The sequence below is a fragment of the Tasmannia lanceolata genome, unplaced genomic scaffold, assembly GCF_043159265.1.
Source record: "Tasmannia lanceolata isolate RefF3 unplaced genomic scaffold, GAP_Taslan_0.1 ptg000016l, whole genome shotgun sequence".
NCBI lineage: Eukaryota > Viridiplantae > Streptophyta > Magnoliopsida > Canellales > Winteraceae > Tasmannia > Tasmannia lanceolata.
Window position 1 is genome coordinate 2565309 of NW_027518693.1, and position 17464 is coordinate 2582772.

Genomic DNA, 17464 nt, shown 5'->3' on the forward strand with positions numbered 1-17464 from the left:
TTGGAAAGGGCCCTATCGACAGTGGAAGCAGACAGGATTCACAGGAACCCGTGAAATGATATGGGACCACTATTTATTGATACACGTTCCGTCACACCAATACAAATGAAAACTGGTGTATTATTTTTGGGGTGATATTTCATTATTTTTGGGTTGTATTATTTTGAATTTTGTTGTCTGTCCTATTATTTCCTCGTTGCGTTGTTTGGAATTTTGCCTTCTAAATTTGTATCAATTTTTCTGCTACTTATTTGTTTATGTTTTTGTAGTGCTAGTGTTGAGATTATGTCATGAAAATCCATGGTTTTTTAAAGGTGCTATGCTATGATTTTCTTGTAATTTTTGCTTCGTATTTGTTTTTAGTTTTTGCTGCTCTTGATTGGTTTGGATTTTTTTATAACTATTTAAATATTTTTTCGTAATTTGATTTGTGTTTCTTACTTGTTTTGAATAAGTTGTTGATTGTTTTGTATCTATTGTTGATTATTTTTTCTAGGATGTTTTATTTAGATTGTTTTTTTATGAGATTAAGTGAGATTTTTTAGGTTTATTTTGCTATTTTATTTGTGGGAATAGTTATTTAAATGTTTTGACTCGCTTTTGATTTGTAGCTGACAGTTTTTGTCCCTATTTTTTATTTCTTCATTGTTATGCATATTTTCTCTCATTGCAGAGTTCTTTTTAATTATTATCATTATATTGGAGTGATATTTTGTTATTTTTGGGTTGTATTTTGGATTTTGTTTTTATTTGTTCAATTATTTCATTGTTGTGTTGTTTGGACTTTGGAATTTTGGCTTCTAAATCTGTATCTATTTTTTTGCTATTTATTTGTGTATTTTTTTTGTAATGCAGTGTCCGTATTATTTAATGAAAATTTATTAGTTTTTTAAAGGATAGTTTTATGGGCTATTTATTTATAATTCGTACAGTAATATGATTTTTTTTTTTTTTTGCTTCTTATACGTTTCGATTTGTTGGTGCTCTAGATTGGTTTTGCAACAATTTTAATCATTTCTGTAATTTGATTTCTTATGATCTTTACTTGTTTTAGATAGGTTGTTCATTGGTTCGATATCTGTTCTTGATTATATTTCTTGCATGTGTTGTTTAGATTGTTTGCTTATATGATTAAGTGGGACTTTGCAGGCTTCGTTTGCTATTTTATTTGTGGGAATAGCTATTTGAGTGTCATGACTTGCCTTTGATTTGTAGTTGACTGTTTTTGTACCACTTTTGTGTATATTTTACTTGTGCGGATGGTTCTCTGCAGGTATGAATGTCTTATTCAAGAGTTATGGTTTTGAGGTGTATTGGATGTTTGTCGACTACTTTCTCAATTTACTTCTGGTGTTTGTATTATTTCATGAAAATTTATGCATTTTTAAAGGATAGATTTATGGGTCATTTATTTATAATTCGCATTGTAATATGATTTTTTGTGAATTTTACTTCTTATTTGTTTTGATTTGTTTCTTCTGTAGATTGGTTCGGATTTTTTTGCAACTATTTTAATCATTTTTTGTGTGAAATTTTTTGGAAAACTAATGAAGATATAAGTGTGAAATTTTGCAGGGCTGGTCAACCAGGCCAGCTCGGTTGATCGAGGCAGCGTGACACTGAGACCAGGCAAACAAAAAAAAAAACCAGTAGCCTTCGGGCGGTCGACCGGGTCTAGGTCGGTTGACCAGGAATGGCTGAAAAACTAGTTGTTAAAGCTACAACGGCTGGTTCTTGGGAACTTCACAGAAATTACCAAATAACCATTCAAACGCTAGTTTTAGTTCCTATGCTTATATAAGGGTTCCTGAACCTTTGAAACCGAACTCTAACACTCTCTAAACCTATTTGAAAATGCTTAGAGTGATTTAAAGCTTGTTTGTGCCTCTCTTGACCTTAGAGCAAAGGATTGGAGCTAGGAATCATTTGTACATCATTTTTCAAGAAGATTGTAACCCTTGTGAAGGGATTTTTGTTTCTTTCTTTCAATCATCAAGATTGTAATTGGGGCGAGTGTGGAGACGCAGAGCCATCTCCAAAGCGAGTGTAGGAGACGCAAAGCTATCTCCGGTTGGCGAGTGCTGCGGTGCATAGCCATCATTGTAATTGGTTTAATTCCCACCATTAAGGGAATTGGGTAGAGAAGCCACCAAGGGTATTGGTGGAGTGGAGTAGGCCTTGGTGTGGATCCTTGGACCGAACCACTATAAAATCTCTCGGTGTACTCTTATCTCTCTCTCTCTCTATATATATATATTTCTTTGTGCATTGTGATTTAGCTTCCGTTGTGATTTTAATTTTCTTATTTGTTCTTGTTTTCAATTTGCGATTAACAAGGGAAAAAGTTTTTAAAACCCAATTCACCCCTCCTCTTGGGTTGCCATCTTAAGAATTGGGCCAGTAACATTGGATTTTCAAATATTAACCATCATCACCAAAGAGCAATTATGGGCATTGTGTTAGAAAAATCATAATACAAAAATCTACTTGTCTATGACACTTACTTACTAATCAGGTCATATGCTTCATGGCTCATCACCTCAGGAACTTGCGGCCAGGGTATATCTCGATTCATTATGTTATCAAAAATTTGCTGCAGCAGAATAGGAGACATTAATATAATATTGAAAAAGATACAATATAATATTTGTATGCACATTACAAGAAAACGATGCAACATTAAAAAAAAAAGTCAATTGTGGAGTATTGCCTCAACAAAATAAGTAAACGTAGAACTATTAAGCTTAGTACTATGTTTTTTTGCAAAGAAATACTGAGCTTCCACTCAGTAGATATAAGTAGAGAAAAATAAAATAGGAACAACACATCTATACCAATGTGAAATTACCAGAATACCTCCAAATTAGGAGCCACTCTTGCGCATCCACACAAATGTTACCTGGAGTGCAGGCGTTCCGGTACGTGGTACTAGAACGGGAACGCGGTATCACGCTTCCATGTGGTAGATAGAGACTACTAGGGTAGCTATTTTGGTACATGAAACTTTGGGAAAGCATTGTTCGGGTTGCTCCGTTATATAAAACTGTGAATTTTGTGGACTGCAGTTCTTTTATTTCTTCCCAATTCCTAACTCACATTCCCAACCCTAAGAAATGTCACCCAAATGAGCCGTTGATAAAGATCTTTCGGAAACGCCACTTGTGGCGATCAGGAAGGAAAATGACCCCATGTATAAAAGAAAATGTGCGAAGAGACACTGAATTGTGGGCATGGAAAAAGAAGATAAAGAGAAGCTCAGAGCAAAGATCTGAATGAACCATGCTTGCTGGTTTAGGGGATTAATTGAATTGAATGGTTTATGTTCTACATAAAATGAGAAAAAATTACAGAGATGTGCAAATTAGATATAGTATTATGGTGTTGTGTGATCGAATAAAAAATGAAGAAATCCGTAAAAAGGTGGGGGTGGCACCAATTGAGGAGAAGATGAGAGAGCACCGCTTAAGATGGTTTGGGCACATCCAATGTAGGCCTTTGGATGCTCTAGTGAGAAGAAGTGACTCATGCCAAGTTGATGGAGTAAAAAGAGGTAGGGGTAGACTGAAAACAACTTGGGTGGAAACAGTGAGGAAAGACTAGAGGGCTAGGAACATAACAAAGAACATGACCTTGGATAGGATAGAATGGAAGAAAATGATCCATGTAGACGAACCCAACTAGTGTCAGGATTAGACTTAGTCAATTTGAACCGGGTAGATCCGTTCACTTTCTTCATGAAATTTTTTCTAAAGGATTCATTAGCCGACCCCAACTAGTTTAGGACAAAGGCTTAGTTGAGTTGAGTTGAGCATTATGGTGTTGTGTGATAGAAACCATTTTGTTTGACTTATATGTTGTATACTGCCTGTTGCATGCTTTCATGTCACTGAATATAGGAGGCTAAAAGGTGTATCTGCTATAAATTTCTCCTACAACTTGTATAAAAAATATGCATAATTTAGAGAGGAAAAAAAAAACCTTGAACAGACATAATAATCAACATGACAAGCAAAACCAATTACATTGTTTTCAGAACCAATTGGAGCTTTGCAAATAAAACTCAGATGTATACCTGTGGATGTCCTGCATTGAATGGTGGAATGCCAACAAGCAGCTCAAAGAGAATAATACCTACAGACCACCAATCTGCTGTGGTGCCTACAACCAAACAATATGGGAACCTAAATCATTCATTAGAAAAAAAAAGAGAGAAATGAGGACCTTATCAGTTACCCACAGTGGAGTGTAAAGAATAATCAATTTACTATGATTACAAACCATGGCCCATTCCTAGAAGTATCTCTGGTGCCAAATAATCAGGGGTGCCAACAGCTGAATGCTTTTGGCGCTCTTCCCGTTTCTGCATTTGTGGTGTTGAAGATTGCCTAAGTTCATCATCATCTACGATGAGAGTAGTGCCGCTGACTGCTGGTCCAGATAGGTCATCCGTGCAGTTGATAAGACCAACTTTAGAGAGCCCAAAATCTGTCAACTGTAACACACAGGGTTAGCTCTTTGTGACAAATAATCAGTAAAGTCACCAAGTTCTTCTAGAAGTGAGCTAACAAAAACAACATGGCTCTAAATTAGTACAAAGAAAATAGGAGAACAAACACCACGAATATGGAATCCCAATTAAGACACTAACAGTTGTTTGAAATTACTATCATTAGATAGAAATTATAAAACTCAGATTAAAAGAATGAAAATAATACCTACTGTTGAATGGATTCGAGATCATGGATTTTTTGCTATTGTCAAAAGTGGGATATAAGTGTCTCACCGCTTGAGGGTGAGAGTTAGCAGCTCCCATGTGTGTATATATATATCTGTGTGTGTGTGTGTGTGTGTGTGTGTGTGTGTATAGTATAATTGCATATAAAGCAATGAAATTAGTTAAATGTTCCTGGTAAGATGGTCAATGATGACAGGAGGATCCATGATGACAGGAGGATCCATGAGGACAGAAATAACGTAAAAACTCACAACCACAACGGTGACAGAACAATAATGAAAGAAGGAATCAGGAGCGGGGCCAAGACACCATACCGCGGCTTTGAGGCATACACAGAGGACAAGCAGACATAGTACCACTAGACAGAAGGAGGATAGGTACTATCATAGGGAATCGGAGCCGCGGAACAAGAATAGAAGGGATGTCGAAGATGATTTAGACCATGAAGGAGAATAGTTTAGGAAAAAGAATGGAACAAGAGGGTTGCTTGGGAAGGAATTATAAGAGGGGGATTAGTTATGAAGATTAGGACTAGATATAAAGGTTAGGAACAAGAAGGGATGAGGATTCGGGTGTGAGGGAGAAGGATTAGAGTTAGCTTAGGGGTTTGAGAAGGGCAAGTTAGGGTTTCGTGAACGAGGGAAGTGGTGGGGATGTGGGAAGGTGATTAGGGTTTGGGAAGGGTCGGATTAGGGTTGGGAAGGGTCGGATTAGGGTTTGGCTAGGGTTGGGGAGGTGATTAGGTTTGGGAAGGGTCGGAGTGGGGTTTGGCTAGGGTTGGGGGTAATTAGGGTTTGGGAAGGGTCGGATTGCGGTTGGCTAGGGTCGGGCTAAGGTTTTCAAGAGATAGGAGGTCGGGTGAGAGTTTGGCCAGGGTTTTAGGGATTTAAGAGTTTTAGGGTCAGTTTGGAGGGAGAGAGATAAGGGTCGTGTGGGAGAGGTGAAGGGTTGATCTGATGGGGCGAGGTGGTGGGTCTGATGGCGAGGGCTGGCGGGTGGAGCCGTAAGGAAAGATGGTTAGTGGGTGGAGGCAAGAGAGGTGGAGGAGGTGGGGCGAGGGAGGTGGCGGGTTTGGATTAGGGTTAGCCGGTTAGGGTTAGAGAAAGAAGGTAGAAGGAAGGGAGAAACCAATGGGAGGTTTCAGTGGCGGTCCCTAGGGCACAAAAACCCTAGGGCATCAAAACCCTAGGGCTCTAATACCATGTTGAGAGAGAGAAGAGAGGAGAAGAGAATGTGAGTTGGAGAGTTGACTCCCCCTCACTAATATATGTGTGTGTGAAGAAAGTACAATGACCAGAATGTGATTTCCTTCCTCCTTGATAGCTATCTGTGTTCTTTTTCTTTTGTACTATATTTTTACTATATTTTGGCCATTTTCGTCCTTTGAATGAATCTTTTCACCATTCAAAGAAAATGCCCTTAGGCACATATACACCTTCTAACAACACATATTTCACATAAGTTTCTCGTATGTTCCCATGCGTTTAGGAAATGTTTCCCCATTTTTTTATCACGTTTCGGAAATGTTTCCGAAACGCATTTTAGGGGAGACGAGCTTCCCACCTGCCCAAGGAGTTTCTAGCTACTATGGTTTAGAAGCAAGAATGGATCCTTTGCAGCTTTCTAGGAGCTGTTTTGAAGAGCTTGTGTCCAAAATCCAATTGATTGGTTGCAATCTGCTTGTTTTTCACTGTTTCCAGTTTTGGTGTTTCATGGTCTATTTGGATGGAGGGTAGGGAATTAAGGTGGCAGCTCAGTAGGGACTTAAGGACAGAATGGGCGAGTAATACGCTAAATAGGTGACTATTTTCACAGATCTGCACTGTCAAAACAATCTAAAAATTCTGAACGGTTGGGACTGGATAGGGTTTAAGGGCAGGTCTAGGACATTTCTAGGACTTTCAGATGTTGGAGAATTTCTGCAGTTTATGAAAGGTCTGAACAAACACGTGCAGGGCTTCATGATCATGGATTAGTGCTAGTTTTATGGTAAAGCTTAGCTATAAAAAATCAGATTTAAGGGACTGATTTTAGGTGTTTGATGGGCACAGATTTAGAAGTCGGTAGTGTAGGGGAGGGGACTGTGCATGCAGGTTTTAGGACTGGTCGTGTTCAGTATAGTTCGAGAAAATAGGTTTTGGGTTTAGGTTTCTTGGGAAAGTAGGGCAACGGTGTGTATGTTTGAAGTGAAATAAAGTAGGCTGTGAGTTGTTAGTCGCATGGTTTAAATTTCCACCGAAACCGACACAAAACGACAAATGTTTCTGTTTCCATCAAACGATACCAAAATCAGAATACATACAACTCAACTCAACTCAACTAAGCCTTTGTCTCAAACTAGTTGGGGTCGGCTAATGAATCCTTTAGAAAATTTTCATGAAGAAGGTGAAACAATCTACCCGGCTCAAATTGACCAAGTCTAATCGTGACACTAGTTGGGTTCGTTTACATGGATCATTTTCTTCCATTCTCTCCTATCCGAGGTCATGTTCCCTGTTATGTTCCTAACTATCAAGTCTTTCCTCACTGTTTCTACCCACGTTGTCCTCTTTTTACTCCATCAACTTGGCACGAGTCACTTCTTCTCACTGGAGCATCCAAAATCAGAATACATATCGAAACAAAAATCGTAAGTGCATTAGTAGGATGCGTTATATAATTATATGCATTTGAATTGCATGGAAAATGTGATTTATGTATTATGTATACATATTTATATGAGTTACATGTAAAATATGGTATGCACTTAATTATCATACATGTGCGACAGCGCATGTCACTAGGTGTTCTATGTAATCAAACCATTATGGATGGTTGTCTTGCATATGTGATGGTTTTTAAGTACAGTCAAGGAGGAAGACATAAACAACCTTAAGTAAAGAATAAAATAATGAAAATAACAAGTCGTGAGTTTCTAACAACATAAACAACCTTAAGTAAAGAATAAAATAATGACAATAATACACAAGTCATGAGTTTCTAACAGTCAACTATAATAGTAAAAGTAATCTGTCCACATTAATTTAGGCAGAAGATTGGACTATATAATCAATTAAGACATGAAAAAAGATAGATAGCAACCTTGATATGACCATCATGAGCAATCAGTAAGTTATCTGGCTTCAGGTCATGATGAACCACGTTCAAGGAATGTAAGTATTCCAATGCAAGAACCTGACACCAGCTAAAACTTGATTAGCAAAAAAATAAACAAGGTACGACTGAAAACTTATACCATGATCTAAATTGAACTATTCCCTTTCTAAACCAATAGCTCTACAAAAACAAACATAAACACATGTTGATTATATAGCGAGGGATACACCATATCCTTACAACTTCTGCTATGTACACGCGTGCCATTTCTTCATCCAAACAACCTAAATTTCTCAACAAGGAGTAGAGATCTCCTCCATTCAAGTACTCCATGACCAGATAAAGATTTTCCCTACATGTGAACGAATAGAAAAATCGGACCTGTTGGCCATTAGACACAGAATCCAAGTTAAGAACATAATCCCACCAGTTGGATCTCACCTTGAAAGATGTAAAGATAATGGAACTTGCTCACCACAAAAGGGTTGCGAACTGATATTAGGATATTACGCTCAGCCAAAATACTTTCCACTGCTTTTTTTCGGATCATATCAGCCTTTTTAAGAACCTGCAGAGTTGTTGAATATGTGTCAGTACCGAATATTTAAACGTCAATGTATTTGTATTAACTCAGGTACAGTTACAAATCTCCCCCTTTTATAAAGAAACAAATCTCCCACATTCACAGTGATACCGTTAATATTTTACTTGTCCATATGCATTGCACTTATTTTACACTAACAGGAAAGAGAATTTGTGGAGGAGCAATTAGATGAAGTATACAATGAGAACATTACAGATATTCAAGGAAACTACTTATCAGAAGAAAATACATCTATTGTAAAGACAGAACAAATACCAAATGAAGGATGGTAAGAAGAAACCAAAGCAAGCCAGAACCAGAACAATCAAGGTGACTCATGCTAGCCTCGGTAATTCACAACTTCATCTTTTGTGCCATGATTGAAGACAGATTTAAGACGATAAAAGAAAAAGATTTGCTACCTTCAAGTGATGCCAGTACCTATAAAAAGAACAAGCTTGGTCTGAATAAAATCAGAGAACTCTAACAGTGCTCTTATGATGAACAAGATCATGTTCTATTTTAAAAATTCTACATAGGAGGATAGTTTTATCATTGAACATAAGTTTATAAGGTATCTGATGAGATCGAGGACCAAGTGGAGGGCTCATCTATATCCTTCTGTCATGTCAAAAGATCGGCAATAGTGATGTGGATAGGATGATAAGGTCTGGGTTCACAAGAATAGTCTTGAATTATTCAAGTATCTGCCGCCACGAGGTGTGTTAGTTCCTTTTATTGATCGTTCTTATAGCTATCTTCTATTGACCATCTCGGTCACTGGTCTTCCCATTTTCTCTTATAAATAAAATCCCGTCAAACAAAAATATATTAGGTTTAACTGTTTAAGTGATTTATTTCATGTTTGTCGGGTTTTGAGGCAGGTGGTATGTCCTCCTCTTGTATCATTTTGCGTAATATCAATAAAATTTAAGGTGCTGGTCCAGGTTCCTATATAATTTTGGAAGATAAAAAATCAAAAAAGCAAAAGAAAAACCCCATGAAAATGGGGCCCACCATAAATAGTTCATTACATGCATTAAATTAAAAGAAAAAATAAAGAAAAAAGCAATTAGGGCTCATGGAGAAAAAGCCCATAAAATCCTAAAATATCCCTATGAAAGCATGAACATAGACTAGACTAAAAATGTGTGGATGATCCCAGGGACCACTAGGACTAACAATCCAACTGCAGTCACAGTAAAGGAGTTTTGTGTGTCCTTTTCTGGCACTTGCATAAATAAGTTTTGCTATAAAACTTGTCGCAACCTGCCCAGCATCATATAGTGATGGGATACTAATGAATGAAAGTGTGGCATAAAAATGTGTCAGTTCGATAACCACAACACCATTTATGTTTCCGCAGAGATGGGACTTGCAATAGATATACATGCAGTGTATGTGAAAGGGATAGCTGACATGTGTATATCTATAAAGAGAAAAAAGGGAGTTATTTGAAGTAACACTTACATAAATAAGTTTTGCTATAAAACTTGCCGCAACCTGCCCAGCATCATATAGTGATGGGATACTAATGAATGAAAGTGTGGCATAAAAATGTGTCAGTTTGATAACCACAACACCATTTATGTTTCCGCAGAGATGGGACTTGCAATTGATAAACATGCAAGTGTATGTGAAAGGGATAGCTGACGTGTGTGTGTCTATAGAGAGAAAAGGGAGTTATTTGAAGTAACAAATCTTTTAAGTATATTGTTTTGTAAGCCAAAAGAATACTGTAAAAGTCGTAAAAATAACAACCAATTTTCAATATCAAAGCTAGGTGGATTACTGTAAAATGGGTTTAGCAACTTAGATGAAAGGCCGAAACAGTTTCCAAATCACTTAAAGTCATCCTACCATTTAAAAATCTTGAAACACGAACATTAAAAGATTTTCAATTTTTAAGAAGATAAAGGAATCAAAGAACCTAAAAAATTCAAGGATTGTGCAATTTATCTCACATGTCCTTGCTCTCCAGTTTAGGAAGGGATATTCCACTTGATAATCTCATATGATGGGTCATTTTTTTTTCAAATTAAAGTAATACCTTTTTCTTTATATTATAAAAGCAGACACAAATCACAAAAATCACAGAAGCGGAAGCTGACGGACGTATTGGGTACACTACCTTTATTTACATCGAAGTAATATTGTGTTCTCAAATCAACCTTAAGGATAGACATAAAATTTGAACAAGAAATCAATTGCAACAGGAAAGGAAAATAAATAATTTAAGCAAGAAAACAACAGCTGGGTACGTCAGCATGGACTATTATATGCTAGTTCTAAAGGTCCATCGTACCTAGAAGCATAGATATCTACCTTAATAGCAAATAGGTCTCCAGTTATTCTTTTCCTTGCAAGAAAAACTCGTCCAAATGCCCCTCGACTGATTGGTTTTATAATTTCAAAATCTTCAATAGATGTCCGGTCACGGCTGGTGGGTTTCAAAATTTCAACATTTTCTATAGATTTCTGGTCCTTAAGATTTGAATTGATGGGGCTCGCCTGTACACAACAAGCCGTATCTTCCACTGAACCATCTTCATCAAATGTCATAGTTGATGAATCTACAGTTCCATCAACCATCTTCATCAACTGCAGGTACTTCTCCCTACATAGTTCAGGAAATATAAAACATCAACTTTGCAAAAATGGCTGCATTAAAGGCTAATTGTGATAAACTACATGGTAAGTATATTAAATAACAGAAAAATTACTAAATATGTGAATCACATTGTCTCCAAACTCACTAGAAGGCTCCAGCATAGGGTTAGATAGCTATGTACAAGGTAAAATAAAACAATGAACTAGGCTGCCAATGAGAACCAAACTATCAAACTCACCGCAATAACTTCTCTATTCGGCGTCCAAATGTCTCAACAATAAGGGCATCCACCTTCCTATCCTGGACAACATTTTGTAGTACTTCTAGACTAGAAAGCAAATACCTCAATGAGCCCTTATCATTAGTGTTTACGCTTGCAATGTAACGAGCAATATTCAATAGATCGTGTATCTGCCATTTCATGAGTAAGATAAAAAAAAATTATAAAATTGAAACAATGTCGACGTAATAGAATTAGAGCAAACTAAAACTCTTATGGATAAAGCGAACAACTTGGAAGGTCAAGACTAAAACTACGGATATAGCAAACAAGTTAGAACATCAAAACTGAAACTCCATGAATATAGCAAACAAATTAGCAGGCCAAAACCCTTGCGACAGAATATGTTTAAACATCTCCAGTTTGTAAGGTAAGAAGGCATATGAAGCACCAAAGATGAGTGGATAGTTTGCTAAAATAAAAGTTAACAATGAATTGAATTAAATTAATGAAAAGAATACAGCCGACTTTGGGTACAGAAAAACTAGCAGAAATGGAGGATTTGGAATGTCATGATAGATATTACATAAAAGCCAGACAGTCACACCAGCATTGAAAGGCAGAAACAAAGGGCTGAGAGTAGCTAAAATGGGTACTATTAAAAAGAATACAGCCGACTTTAGGTACAGAAAAAATAGCAGAAATGAAGGATTTGGAATGTCATGATAGATATTACCTAGGAAGCATGGGTACTCTCCCAGGGCTCCCGTACCCGTACCAGACACGTACTGGGTGCGGGTACGTTTGGGTACGCCCTGGGTACGTCTTGGGTACGTACCCACATTTTGAAAGGAAAAAAAACCCAAATTTGGTTGTTAAGTGCGTATCGGGTGCACACCCACGCGTACCCGACACATCCTGCTTCTCCCAGCTGGTGTCAATCCTTCCTGCTTCGTCTCTCTCCTCCCATGTACTTAGTATTTACATGTAAACCATTTAAGTAAATGTCTTTACTATTTTATTGTCCATTTACTTAAGTAAATGTCATATTACATAAAAGCCAGACAGTCACACCAGCATTGAAAGGCAGAAACAAAGGGCTGAGAGTAGCTAAAATGGGTACTATTAAGCTGATACTTCATACCAACTTAGGACTGGATTGAAGAATTATTTAACTATGGTATAACACAATTCTAACTCTGCATCTACTCATAGGAATTGTAGGCAGTTACTACTTTATGATTAATAAAATAGGTTCAGGAATGAAAACAGTAAGGGAAAGGATAATTGAGGTGGTCTAAAATTTAGCCCCACCCAAAGTGCCTAAAGTAGTATAGGAAATTTTGTCATGTAGGTTTTTAAATCTTCTACATTATCCACTTAACATCCAATTTGTTATGAAACTGCGCTAAAATTAGCCCCACCAAAATCATCCAATGCTACCAACTTCCACAAATTGCCATTAGAAAAATCCTATGATTTGGTGGACCCTTTGAATTTATTGCCGACACAACACCCGTGTCCACACGTGTCGACACTCCTTTAGACACTTCTAAGTGTACTGCTAGAAGTGTCAGTAACTTTGTATGTATGTACATGTATGAGTGTGCCACTATTTCTAGATTTTTAGGGGATTCCATGTCAGATACCTCATATCCTTATCAAAACCTGGTACACAAATCTATATCCACAAAACATGATTATATGTACTTTCTATTTAGCCATGTCCCCGTTTCTAAATTTTGGGAGTTTGCCGTGTCTGACTCTCCGTGTCCGTGTCCACAGATCATAGGAAAAATCCTCCTTGTTCTATAAATGATGCAAAATTTGAAATGGAATGCAGAGAAAGGAAAGCCTCAACAAAGATAGCAACGGACAAACATAAACAGAAAACCCTAAAAAACAAACAGCTTGATCATGATCCTCAAAAGGAAAATAATCTCTAACAGAAAATTTGGTACCTCTAAATTTGCTTGGCTTCTGCCTTTGACTGCAACTTTCAAATGAAATGATGAAAAGGCTTAGTTTGGTATCTCTAATTATAAGTTCGAAACCAAAACTAACTTTCTAATGGCTCATGTACCCAGGTAATATGTTACAAATGCTACCATCATGAACAAACTATGATATTGTTTGGTGGTGTTGAATGGTAGAATATGAAAGATTTGACATTATCTTATTTTCTAAAATTAATTGTAATATTAGTTCAGAGCTTCTTCTTAATGTTCAAAAGAAATTATAGAACTTTTTTTAAATGGCGAAATCGTAGAAATTAACGAGTATACAATAAGGTTTGATTTCAATTTGAATCTACCCCCTCAAGATTTTATAACACGGGTTTGAAAAATAAATTCAGTTCCTAGACCATTTTGTCCATATCTGAAATTTCCCTAGCGACGTGTAACATCATGAATTCTGGGCAGTCTCGAGAGACTACTGCGTAAGGGCTTTTTGAAATGTCCCTAACGCTCCCACCCCACCCGGGGGTGATAGCTTTCCCGATGAAGTGACACTTCCTGCTTATACAATTATCTCTGACGAATCGAATATTTTGATATACCAAGGACCCGTTTTGTAGCTCTTTGATTTGTCCCACATACGAGAAAAGAAACAGATGGATTTGAAACAAGTAACAATGCAAAGGCATAAAAATATTAGGGTCAGGATATCCCTTCCCTCTAAACCGGACATGAAGGTCTCCTCTCATCTGGCACTCTGCAGGGGAATCCTGCTTGTGTGACTGTTGTTCTGGTCCATCATCCCTAATCCTGCGATTTCCCTTGCTTGCAAGTGCCTATTCTAACTTCCTACTAGCTGGTTGAGCTAAAAAAAGAGTAACAAATAGTAACTAGTGCATCTGCCAATTATGTTGTTTGGGGGCTCTCGAACTGGGTTAGAATGGAAACTAAACCAGAATGGCTGCAAAGATGATCTTTAGAATGAAGCATGCAGTAAGTCTGAAGGAGCACAATGGCATTGGACTTTAATGGCAAGGGATTCAAATGATATGATGAATGATGAATTTGGGATCGCTTTTTATTTCATTTTTTTGTAAAACATCGTACAGAACTTTTGCAAATGTATAACCCACGTTTTGAATGTATAGTGTGATTTCTAGTTCTCCATTGATGTCAATGGTTCCAAATATTCGCAACAAAATCAAGACGTCATGAATTGCAACAAAATATCATGGTATATATTCCCCAACAACTGTATCTGGTAGAACTAAATAACAGACAGACTGTTTTATGCTTTTGGCCAAAACGATGAAACTGTAAAACAGGTATAGAAGCCTATTGCTAAACAAGATAGAAGAATACCTGTTGAAAGCTTTCATATTCTGTAATTGTACTCCTTCCTGACAATAGTAACTCAATCTGGCTAGTTCGAGGTGTCAACAATGGGGATCGCGGAGTCATGCTAGCCACTGATGAATCAGACACATGTTGATCAGTGATTGGGACACAATTTATTTTACATGACAGTGATGGAAAACCCTTGAGATCATCAAAACTCAAAGAGCTATTAGCTTCTGGAAGGCAATCAATGATGTCTTCAGAATAACTATGAGCCAAATTATTTTTATTAGGAGATAAGTCATCATAATCTTCAGTTATACTAGAGGTTGATGACTTTGTCACCTCAGGGCTTCCTACTCCTTCACTATCTGACCTTTCCGCCGTACAAGATTCCAGTATCCTTTCAAGAGTTTCAGCAACTCTCTCAAGCCGCTCATTTACACCTAAAATCTTTAAGTCACACCTATCAGCAATTGTACAAATAGTAGAGTGATCTTCCACATGTACTGTTGGCACCTCAACCTCACAAATCCGACAAATTATTGCGTTCTCATCAGCTAGATTTTGTTGATCTCTCCAGTGACCCAAAGAGGCTTTTAGGGGGCTTAAGGAAGGATCTGATAAATTGGATAAATGTCCAGAATTGCAAGCTGGCCTGTTCAGGTAATTAGTATTTTCATTAGAATCCATTTCTGTTTTACTTATCGGCTGTAATGTATCCAATTTCTGATTCTTTTCAGTGGCAGATGGAAATTTTTTCCAGGAAGACATCCGATCTCTGCTTGCTGGTGAATCATTACTTTTAGCGGTTTCACCATCTGACTGGTGTATATGGTGACCGAAATGATCTTGATTCATATCTGAACTATTCTGCCCCTGCATGTGGGACTTCCTTGTGTGCTTTGTTCTCATATCTTTCCCACTCAAGCTTTTAAGACCTGCGTGTGCATCTCCTGAACCTTTATCCAAATAAACTCCCAAGTCACTAAGTTGATGAAGTCCAAGAATGTGTTCATCCTCAGTTAAACCAACCTCCTTCTGGAATTGTAACAGACGCGTGCAACGGGTAAGGATGAAAAGAATGCGTGTATGGACTTGCTTCAGGATTCCTGTCGACAGCTCTTGACGTCGATCATCTAATTTTTGAACAATGCTTTCACACTTTGACCAGAACTCACTAGATGACAGCTTAGCACAGTCTCGGGCTACAAGTAACAAGTCTTCCAAGGTTTCATTCCACTCAGGATGACCCTCTGAATGTTTTTCAAGTATGTCAACCAAATAGACAGCAAAGAAGGCTAAATCAGAATCAACTTCTTCCTTCAAGCGGTCAAATTTTGCCCGGACAACTACCATGATCGCCTGCAAGGAACACATTAAATGTAGATATGAAAAATACTTGCATGCAGCAATAGTCGTCATAGGAAATCACAACTCAGAAGAGCTTATTAAAAAGAATAAGAATCAACAGTCAAAAATATAATACAAGAATCAAATTCTACACACACAAGTATTTAGGCATACATACACACACATATGGATCTATGTATTTATGTATGTGTAGGGTTGAGGTGCTATGGTCTCATCTCACCAAATGGTGAGATGATCCTAGTTGTCCATTCAGTGGGTAACGATCGCCAACCATTGATATTCAATGTCCTTGATGATACATGTGGCATCTCTACAGATTGGTGAGATTTTCCATTATGAACCAACCAGGGTGAGCCCCGGCAAGATGTGTGGTCGCCGCATGTCTAGATCATGGCCATATCAGGACATTTTCCATAACTTATATAATAAGAAAATAAAAAGTGTAACGACCATTTTTTTTACCCTTCTCTCAATTCTATAAATCTTGAATTTTAGACCGTTAGATAGTATATCGAGGATCGAGATCATCGATCCACTTTAGACCGACCCTTAATCCCGAAAATAAGATCTCTTATTCATCCTTGATCTATTTAGATCAATCAGTCTAGGGATCAATGGCCCTTGTTAATCTATTCTATATTTGTTTTGGTAGCTTGGGGATTAAGTTTTTCGCGGAAAAATAAATCATTTGAAGCGTATTAAATAAGAAAGTAAGTCATATTTGGGGAAAGCTACACGTTTTCCCCCTCATGGGAAAACGTGCAGTGTGGGCCCACCATCATTAAATAAAAACCAGAAAAAAATTATAAAGAAAGGAGGAGATAAATAAGGAAGGTTGGAAATTTGATCTCCACTTTTGCGGGAGATCTTGCACACACACCACTTTTGGTGGGATAGATTGATTCACTTAAAATTCAAATTCCCTAATTAGTAGCAAATTAGTTTATGGATAAGATCTTGTAGTTATAAGATTTGGCAATTCACATTTATTGCTAAACAAAAAGGAAGGAATATATGTGATTCCCTCATATCACGCCCAAGAAAAGTGGGACGCCCAACTCATGCTCTCTCAAACTCATGCCCCACTTTTTGCTTCATATGAATATTTTACTTATATTTTGTGGGCCCATTAGGCAATCAAGAAAGAGATTGGGTTACTTAAAGATTAAGCAACCATATAGAGATCAAGTTAGTTGAGAGATTCATGGGATCTTGAATTTTAAATTTTGGGAAAGTAACAAAAGCAACAAAAAAAAAAAGGTATAATATATAAATTGGGCACTCTCCCTCCCACATCCCAAATTGGACGCCCAAGAGAGAGAGAGCCATGTTTTTATAAAAAAAAAAACAAGAAGAAAAGGGGGGAAAGACAAGGAAGGAAAAGGAGTCCATTGAAGAGTTGGCTTGATAAATAGGGGAGGACTCAATTCTTTTGGTACTCTTTCTCCATTGATCAAGTAAGTTTCTTATCTCTATCATGTATCAACCTCAAAATCCATTCATGAGTATATGATTGTATGCTTTCCCTAATAAGATACTTTACGGATAG

The 17464-nt window shown here is 37.3% G+C and overlaps 1 protein-coding gene across 4 annotated transcripts in view; it reads right to left on the bottom strand.

The window, feature by feature from the left end:
• The window catches only part of LOC143849018 (putative serine/threonine protein kinase IRE), a 29848-nt gene that overhangs the window by 2122 nt on the left and 10262 nt on the right, over positions 1-17464 (bottom strand). For 3 of the 4 annotated variants that reach the window (XM_077358069.1, XM_077358070.1, XM_077358068.1), the window contains 9 exons: positions 14566-15906; positions 11264-11436; positions 10740-11031; positions 8307-8399; positions 8072-8212; positions 7817-7909; positions 4279-4492; positions 4073-4158; positions 2505-2593 (listed from right to left, as the gene is read on the bottom strand). In XM_077358069.1, coding sequence (XP_077214184.1) covers positions 2505-2593; positions 4073-4158; positions 4279-4492; positions 7817-7909; positions 8072-8212; positions 8307-8399; positions 10740-11031; positions 11264-11436; positions 14566-15906 — 2522 coding nt within the window. The remainder of the gene's footprint in view (positions 1-2504; positions 2594-4072; positions 4159-4278; positions 4493-7816; positions 7910-8071; positions 8213-8306; positions 8400-10739; positions 11032-11263; positions 11437-14565; positions 15907-17464) is intronic. The other variant, XR_013235519.1, reaches the window with a different exon arrangement.